The 9,394-nt window shown below is 36.5% G+C and overlaps 1 protein-coding gene across 2 annotated transcripts; it reads right to left on the bottom strand.

Annotated features, from left to right (window-relative positions):
* Positions 1–2,633: 2,633 nt before the first annotated feature.
* On the bottom strand, positions 2,634–7,199 carry LOC113300297. Of its 2 annotated transcripts, none has more exons than XM_026549512.1 (9): positions 6,961–7,199; positions 5,596–5,645; positions 5,445–5,492; positions 4,450–5,351; positions 4,126–4,347; positions 3,945–4,037; positions 3,647–3,754; positions 3,337–3,564; positions 2,634–3,241 (listed from the first exon to the last, which is right to left on the bottom strand). In XM_026549512.1, exons 4-9 carry the CDS (start codon positions 4,642–4,644, stop codon positions 2,822–2,824), a joined length of 1,266 nt encoding a protein of 421 aa, XP_026405297.1. In that variant the 5' UTR covers positions 4,645–5,351; positions 5,445–5,492; positions 5,596–5,645; positions 6,961–7,199; the 3' UTR covers positions 2,634–2,821. The 2 variants fall into 2 exon arrangements, with proteins under 2 accessions (XP_026405297.1, XP_026405304.1); XM_026549519.1 differs by having other exon boundaries at positions 3,954–4,037.
* Between the last annotated feature and the right edge of the window lie 2,195 nt (positions 7,200–9,394).

The raw sequence follows: 9,394 nt of genomic DNA, 5'->3' as shown, positions 1-9,394 counted from the left end.
TCGTCGCGCAGCTGGTCTTGGAAATTCTTATCCTGATGAAGTGCGAAAAGAGGATCATCGTGATAAAATTATAGATCCTGCTGAGTATACTCTTGATAATTTCTTTAAGAATTATTACATCGCTATTATGAAAAGTAACGTGACTAAGTGGGCTGTTCGCATAAGGAGAGTAGATGGTATCACTGAAGATGAAAAAATTATGCGAGACGTTGATTGGAATTCAAACTCTAATCGTGTTGCTCGCAGATCCAATGTTTCTAGTTGGCTTAATTGCCCTGTCATCTTGGAAGGATCCTTTGTATCTGGTAAAGCTGCGGATGGTCCTGACAATCCTCTGCCCGAAGATTTTCCTCTTTACCAGCCTTGGAAATTTGAATTATTTGAAAATGAGGAAAAGAAAGTAGCGGTATGTGATCCTCTTAATTCAATTTGAAAATTCTCGTAACTTTCCTTCTTATATCTTATTTCTTCTCTTTCGCAGGATGCCAAAAAGGTCAATACTTCGCGCAAAGTATCATCTTCGCAGAATAAGGAAGTAAGAAACACACTTTCTATTTTTAACAATATTGTTGCCTCTGTTTTTTATCTTGATTATTCGCGTAGGTGAATCCTTTGAACGAAAAAACTTTAGGCAAAAGCAAGAGCACTCCTAAGAAACGCGCATCAAAATCTGAATCCAAGAAAACATCGTTAAAAGATGATATCTCTAGAAAGCGTGCGAGGTATGATTCTTCTTCAAGTTCAGAATCTTCAGATAGAGATACTTTTGTTTCTGAGGAAGAGGTATTGATTGATTCGTATCGAAAGAAGTTGTCTGATCTTTTTTCTGGAGATGCTCTTGCTACTCTTGGGGATGATGAAATAGATTGTGCTTTCAAGATGGTCTCAAGGATCTGTACTGCTTCTGATTGGGGGGATCGATCTCTTCGTGGAGCTGCCTCTGTGATAAACCCAGATTTTCATTTTGTGATGAATTTCTTGGTAATATTCTACAAAATTTGCATTTTATTCTTTCCTTATTATTCCTTCTTTTACTTATGATGCTTTTATTTTCGCAGAGTGCCCGCATATCTTATGCGATTTCTTTAAACAATGAAAGAAAACTTCGCAGGTTGCAGGATGAGAATACCAAACTGAAACATGAGAAATCTATTCTTTCGAATGTGAATGCGAATCTTACAGGCGAGAATACAAAACTTAGAAATGAGAATTTAACTAATTCTCAATTGGTTCTCCGAACTCGAGAAAGAAACAAGGAACTCATTGGTATGCAACTTATATTTTCGTACTCCTTTTCTTTTATGCGATCGTTCGCACTTCTTACTTAATTATCTTCGCAGAGCTGTATGACCTTTCAGATGAAGTGGCTAATCTTCCCGATGCTGAAATTCTTTTAGAGCATCTCAACTCCTCTTTAAATAATTATCCTACTCGAGGATTTGAAAACCTCAGCTTAGAAGAGTTAAGATTAAAATATACTACTCTTAGAGAACGCCATAAAAGTGCATTATCCACTGCCAATAATTTTAAACGACGTTTTTATGAGGAGAGAGAAGAAATTCAAGTATTGGAAGCGAAGAAGAACAAACTTATTATTGAAAAAGATGAGATCACTCTTAGGGGTGCGAAAACACTAGAAAAATTTCAAGAATCCCTTATTGAGGTTAAGATAAAACGTGATTCATCTTGTCGTGAGAGTGACATTCTTATTGAGGAAAGACATTTAATTCGATATCAACTCCTTATAGAAAGTGAACACTACATGAAAAACATATTTTGACAACCCCCCATAAGTGTCATCGTAGGACAACGACGACACTTCCCAGTAGGTTGCGGAAGGGGGAGGGGGGGGGGGGGGGTTGTATAAGGTCCACGATTTTCTACAACCATGAGCTATGAGTCGTAGGTTCAAGTTTGGACCACCCATAGCTTCAGTTGTGATTGTAGTTTGATTTTATTTAGAAAGCCTAATACATCTTCTATATGGGTTGTGAATCCTACTTTCACTATACATACATGTGTTGTGAATCAAATTTTCACTATACATACAAGTGTTGTGAATCGTTCTTTCACTATAGATGCATGAATTGTAGGACATCCTTCCACAACAACCCCATGAGTTGTGATTAAGAGTTTCACTACACTTGTAATAGTTGTCACACTCCAACATAATTTTCTAGAGTTTCTTTCACAACTTTTACAGAGATTGTGAATAGTCATGTCACTACACTTATTAATATTGTAAGACTTAAGTTCACAACATATACTATGTGTAGTAAAATATTGTAAGACAAGTCTCATAGGGGTTGTTACTATACCTGTCACTACTCTTGTTTGGATTGTTCAAAAGTTTTGCACATCCCTTACATTTATTGTTATACTTCATTTCACAATCCCCGCTCTGTGTTGTAATATTCTATAAAACAACTCCCATAATGGTTGTGTATATTACAATTACTAGTACTCACAACCTTTGTTTAGTATAGTCATAATTTCTAACACAACATCCTTAAGGATTGTAATATTTGAAATAACAACTTCTGTTTTCAGTAGATGAATATGTAGCTACAACATTTATTTGGAGTTGTGTGCATTAAATTATTTTGAAAAAAAAATTAGGGCTGAAACCAAAATGCCGAAAGTAATTCACATTCATCTGAATAGTGTAACACATTCACCTGAACTGTTTTTAGGTTCACATGCCAGTTTAACACATTTACATTCTTCAAGTTAAACACAGACATTAAAAAAAATGGCAGATATAGATGTTTGTAACCAAAAGATGTTTGTAACACTCCAAAAAGATTATGAAAGATGTCTATCAATAGACTATGCGATCCTTGGGCCATGAGATAACACTTGCAACAGCATCAGCAACATACTTGAACTCTGAGGTCTGCTTGTAGACATGAGCATTCATCACATGAGTAGTCAACACACACACAGTATAGGCTCCGAAACCTATTGGCATCCCATGTATCTCCTTCGCTGGATCAGTTTCACATATCTCCGCATCAGCCACCACCTCGCCATCCTTGTACCAACTTAGTAACTTGCAAGCTGTAAATTTCTCTGGCACTTTCACCTCATTTGGTCTGCTGACAGGAGTGGTAGTGTGAGTAGTTGAGGCATTTGTAGTACATGGAACAACTCTTCTAGTGCTAGCCTGGTTGTTTCTTGCAACTGGACTGGCCCTGTGAGAGTGTGAGACTTCATCGCAGACACATTTCGAGCTCCTTTCCTACAGAAAAAACAAACTAGCAGTATTAGGGGCACAATCATGTTTGATATAAAAAGAAAACCTCAAACCAAATTGTTAACAAAATAAATTCTCACCTCCAACATCACAAGCCGATCATTCATTGCTCTACAGGTTTCCTGACACTCTTTAATGATCAACTTGTAGTGGGAATTGGATGCAATCTTTTTACGTGTCACTCCATACCCCATGCCTTTAAGTCTTACCCCTTTATCTTCACCAAGAGCCTTTGTAAGAAGATCGTTTGTCACGGACGATTCACCACCATCAGAACCATGATTTGATTTAGCTTCTTCAATTTTTTTCTGTACAAGTTTGAAACATATAAGATATTCTTGCACTATTCAAGCACATATAAATTCAGAGAAGGAAGAGAAGATTTCTCACAAAAGCCTCTTGAACAACAGGTTTTGGGTCCCTTCCGTCAGTGTGTTGGTGGCCATTTACCCATAAATCAGCTCTATCAATCGGTTCAGTTGTTTTCAGAACTTGTTGCTGCAAAGAAAATGTGAATCCCTGTTAGTTAACAACTTCCAAAAATATGCATACAAAAGTTACATAAGTTCTAATTTTATGCATGACAAACTTGACAGTTAATCCAAAAAGCTAAGCACCGCTCAACATCTTCATTATTAACTTGGGCATTGTTCATAAGTAATAAAGTTAAAATTATAGTGAAACATACTATCTGCACCTCCCTTCGGGCATAACCTTCTCGAATACGCGTGTGAGGGGTGGTATACTTCGAACGAACTTCTTGGATTTTGATTCTATTGACCTGCGAATGGAAATAGAGCAATCATTAGACACATTCAAATTTTTTCAAGCTTCAAATAGTCATTCATTATATTAGAAATAATACTTACTCTGAATTCAGTCGAGTTTACACGTTTCACAAACTTTTCCCACTCACTGACAGTCATGCTCGTGGGCATTAACTGTGCAAGCTTTTTCTCTCTTTCTTCCCCTTGGAGCTTATCATACGCGTCAAGTACCAAAGTTGCTTTCCTGGATCGAGCTTCTTTGAGATACTTTCCCATTTTGCCAAAATAGTATTCTTGGTAATATTCAGGCACAATGAACCGTTGCTGCAAATAAACGTAAATCATTTTAATTAGATCTGCTATGAGTTAAAGAGTTGTCGACTAATGAAAAGAGTTAATTAAAGGGTTAAGAATCAGTTTAATTACCTCAAATATCTTCCATATGTTGACCTTGGCCTGTTGAGGAACAAGTCTCCAATCCTTGTGCGTTAAAGGAATGTTTCGCCGGACTAACACCCCAAGACAACTGGCCAGCTGCACGGAAGGTTCACCAACCGATTGTTCTTTAACATTGAAGGGAACAACACTTTTTGTAGTTGGGTTTAACCTCAATGCATGCATCTGTGTTGGTCCACGAGGAACAAACTTTCTCTTCTTCGGAGGTTCTACAACCTCATCTTCTTCACCTTCTGGCTTATCAGTAGTACCATCATCATCATTCTCCAGTTCGTTTTCCACTTCAGTCTCAGTATCATCACCATTATCTTTTTCTTCATTTGCATGCTATTCCTTTGCCATGTCTTTGTTGTGCTGTAAAATTTCATCATCTTATTCCTCTTCAAATCTGACAAAGTATCATCTGGATTCCTGAGTTGAACATTTGGACAAGGACCAGTGGTTATGTCCAACTTCCGCTTCACAGTGTTGCGCCCATCGTTGGAACTTCCAGCAACTTCTTTAGAATTTGTAGCTGTCGACACTTTGTTGTTCTTAGAATCTACTTTCTTTCAAGATGGTGGTAGTTTAGAAGCACTTGGTTGTTCAAACTCTTTGAACCTTGGAGATGATCGCCTCTGAGAAGTATTTGTATCAGCTGGAGATGATATGGTAGTTTCAGATTGTCGAGGCTTTGGAGTTTGTGTAGTGCTTCTAGGATCAGTTGGTTCTTCGGGTTCTTTGAAACTTGGTGATGATCGACTCTGAGATGTAGGTTTAGTTGTTTCAGCGGACTTGCTTTTTCTCGGTGTTTGACACTTTGAAGTAAGTGAAGCAGTTTCAGGTAGAGTTGCATTATCAGGTTGGGACTGACTCTTCATTTGCTTCTTCATCTGCCACAACCATATATAACTTAATTAGTTAAAATGAGAAGGTAAAGAATTTTTTTTTGTTAATACAATGAAATTGAGATGGAATGAGTTTACCTTGATTGGAAACTTCTTGACCTGCGTATTCTTTAGTGTTTGCTTAGTCTGCATAAAAAAAATAGATACGCTTAGGGTACATTGATGACTTCAAAAGCGACTGAATCATTTTCATGAATATGAGCAACTGAATCATAATCTAAGTCTTTACCTTTTTGTTTCCCATTGCTGCGAGATTTGTTTTCATCGATGCTATATGACCTATAAAAATAGAATTCAAAAGTGATCATTATAACCTTATACAAACTATACATCAATACTGACAGACATGAAAACAAGAAAACAAAATGAGCTAGTCCACTCACTTTCATATGGGTAAGTCGATCGCTTAAGAAGCAATTGTCTCGCCCATATGATAGAGAGCGCACTAGCTCTCATCAATCCTTGACCAAAACTGCAAACAAGCATGTATATCAGGCATAAAATAAAGCAAGACATTCGCATACTGAATCGAACAACGCTTACATGTTAAAACACAAATTCAGATAAAGCAATATATGACCACCAAGCAAACTGACACCATGATGGTTGGGATACGGAAGCACTGCAAAATTCTCAGTTGAGAATGAACCAGGGGTTCCATATACCAACCATCAGGTCTTACAGATTCACTTGATGGCCATCATGGCAACACCAACCAAGCATCATGTTCTTCTTTACAAAACTTATTAATAAATAATATATCAATTTAGTATCAATAAAGGACAACATAACAACAAAATAACCACCAAGCAACTATTCAACAGATGGTTGGAATATGGAAGCCCTGCAGATTCTCAGTTGAGAAAGAACCAGGGGTTCCGTATTCCAACCACCCGCAATTAGAGATTCACTTGATGGTCGATAAGTTAAACAAAAACATCATGTTAACAGGGTTATTGAAACCAAGTCATTCAAGCTACAAAAATCACAACTTCAGATATCATTTTGTGCACCAAAACTAAATGAGAAAGTAACCTATATCATCATTCACTTTGTAATACAACTAAAAAATGACTACAATCACTACAATCACAGGGGAGGAGAACAAAAATCAAGAAGAGCATATATATATATATATATATATATATATATATATATATATATATATATACAACAAAAGACACTTTATGAAGGCTGTGTGTGCATCAGAAATTGAACTTCATCATCTGCACCCTAACAAAAAAACAAAAACAAATCTAGCCATTTAAAGAACACATTTCATGGAATCATATATCATGCATAGACCAATTGAAAAAAAGAAAAAACTAAAATTAGTAAATTTAAAAAAAAACAAACTAAAATCAGTAAATTTTAAAAAAAAAACAACCTAAAATCAGTAAATTTAAAAAGAACCCTAAATCAAATCGATACAAAATCACAAATCTTAGAACACCCAACAAATAATTGCATGTTGTTAAAAAAAAAAAACCTAAAATCTTTCGAATAATGTAAAATTGCATGTTAATATACCAAACTCTAGAACAAAAAAACTATACTCAACCACTATAGAGAGATTTCAGAGATTAATTTTTACCACTATAAACCGATTTTCTGATGAGGGTTGCAGATAGATCTGAGGATTTGATAGGTTTTCTCTGGTTAGTTGGATTTGAGGAGAGTTACTGAGATGATAGGATATGAGTTCTTCTGAGATAGTTTCTTTGGTCCTATTTTGATTTTCTGAGATCAAAATTTTTTAAAACTGATTTAAGGTTTTTGTTGCAGAGAGTTTTTCTCTGAGATGAGAAAGAGAAAGTGAAAGAGAAAGAGTTGAATGGAAGGAACCGAGGGAGACCAGTTTTGTGTGGTCCTCAAGTTTTTCTTTTTCTGAAAATTGACCGAAAATTGTTGAAGTGACACGTTGCAAATTTTGGGCGGGATGTTTGGGCGGGATGTTGGGGTGTAAAATCCTCAATCCGCGTGGTAGGTTAGATTTTGGCTTTAGAGCCGTTAGATGATATTTTGTGCAATCTGATTGGTTAAGAGAATAGGTTACGGATTGAGAAATTTGTCAAACCAAACAAGGAATTGTAACCGTTAGATTGAGTTGTGATCCTTGTTTTTGTTTTTGCTGAATTCTAGATCATCGGAGTAAATAAGATTCCTTCGTATGAACGATGAATCCAACCATCTAGGGGTAAGATTCCATGTAGATATTCTCCTAGACCTTAACCAAACCCTAATTTCGGCTACTTAGAGAAAGAAAAGTGGCTCCGAGATCGAAAACTAGACCAATATAGATAAGATTCCTTCGTATGAACGATGAATCCATCCATCTGCGGGTAAGATTCCATATAGATATTCTCCCAGACCTTAACCAAACCCTAATTTCGGCTACTTCGAGAAAGTGGCTCCGAGATCGAAAACTGGACCGATATAGATAAGATTCCTTCGTATGAACGATGAATCCAACCATCTGCTGGTAATATTTCATATAGATATTCTCCCAGACCTTAACCAAACCCTAATTTCGGCTACTTCGAGAAAGAAAGTGGATCCGAGATCGAAAACTTGACCAATATAGATAAGATTCCTTCGTATGAACGATGAATCCAACAGTCTGCGGGTAAGATTCCATGTATATATTCGCCGAGACCTTAACCAAACCCTAAATTTCATCAACTTCGAGAAATAAAGTGGCTCCGAGATCGAAAACTGGACCAATATAGATAAGATTCCTTCGTATGAACGATGAATCCAATAGTCTGCGGGTAAGGTTCCATGTAGATATTCGCCGAGACCTTAACCAAACCCTAAATTTCTTCAACTTCGAGAAAGAAAGTGGCTTCGAGATCGAAAACTGGACCAATGTAGATAAGATTCCTTCGTATGAACGATGAATCCAACAATCTGCGGGTAAGATTCCATGCAGATATTCGCCGAGACCTTAACCAAACCCTAAATTTCAACAACTTCGAGAAAGTGGCTCCGAGATCGAAAACTGGACCAATATAGATAAGATTCCTTCGTATGAACGATGAATCCAACCTTCTACGGGTAAGATTCCATGTAGATATTCGCCGAGACCTTAACCAAACCCTAAATTTTATCAACTTCGAGAAAGAAAGTGGCTCCGAGATCGAAAACTTGACCAATATAGATAAGATTCCTTCGTATAAACGATGAATCCAACAGTCTGCGAGTAAGATTCCATGTAGATATTCGCCGAGACCTTAACCAAACCCTAAATTTCATCAACTTCGAGAAAGAAAGTGGCTCCGAGATTGAAAACTGGACCAATATAGATAAGATTTAGCAGAAGTAAAAAAAATTTAGCATAAGTGAATATTTTTATCAGAAGTGATTTTTTTTTAGCAGAAGTGAAAAACCCCTACGACGACTTCTAATAAAGTTTGCGAAAGGGCTTGTAAAAAATCTTTAATCCTAACCATCCATTTCAATCTCTAACCGTCCATTTTTTTTTGTTTTTCCTTAACCTTTTCTCCTCCACTTCTTTTTCTTTTCATTCTAACCTTATCTCCTGCAACACTTCCTTAGCCTCTCCTCCTTCATCACTTCTCTGTAAAATAACCATCTCCCCCAACCGATTGATTTTTCTAACCATCAAAGCAACCATCATTAACAGCTCACCATCATCAATATCTCATCACCAACAACTCACCATCATCAAATTAAACCCACCATCATGAACCTCACAGATCGAGGGAGCTGAAATTTTCTTCACAAACAGATCGAATTGAAGACTTACAACAATCAACACATCAACATGGCTGAAGACTTACACAGGTCTGTAAATCGGGTTTCTCGATCTGTTTAGGGTTTTAATTTGATTTTGATTCTCGATTTTTTTTTTTTGAATTTGATTTTTAATTGTTTTTCAATCATTGCATTTAATTCATTTGATGATTGGGTTCATTTAATTCGTTTGATGATTGGGTTCATTTAATTCGTCTGTATTAAATTAAGGTGGTTGCAATAAAATCAGTTGCATTAATATTTTGAATTAG

Source organism: Papaver somniferum, chromosome 1 (genome assembly GCF_003573695.1).
Source record: "Papaver somniferum cultivar HN1 chromosome 1, ASM357369v1, whole genome shotgun sequence".
In the NCBI taxonomy this organism is placed as follows: Eukaryota; Viridiplantae; Streptophyta; class Magnoliopsida; order Ranunculales; family Papaveraceae; genus Papaver; species Papaver somniferum.
This window is presented reverse-complemented; position numbering and strand designations above follow the sequence as displayed.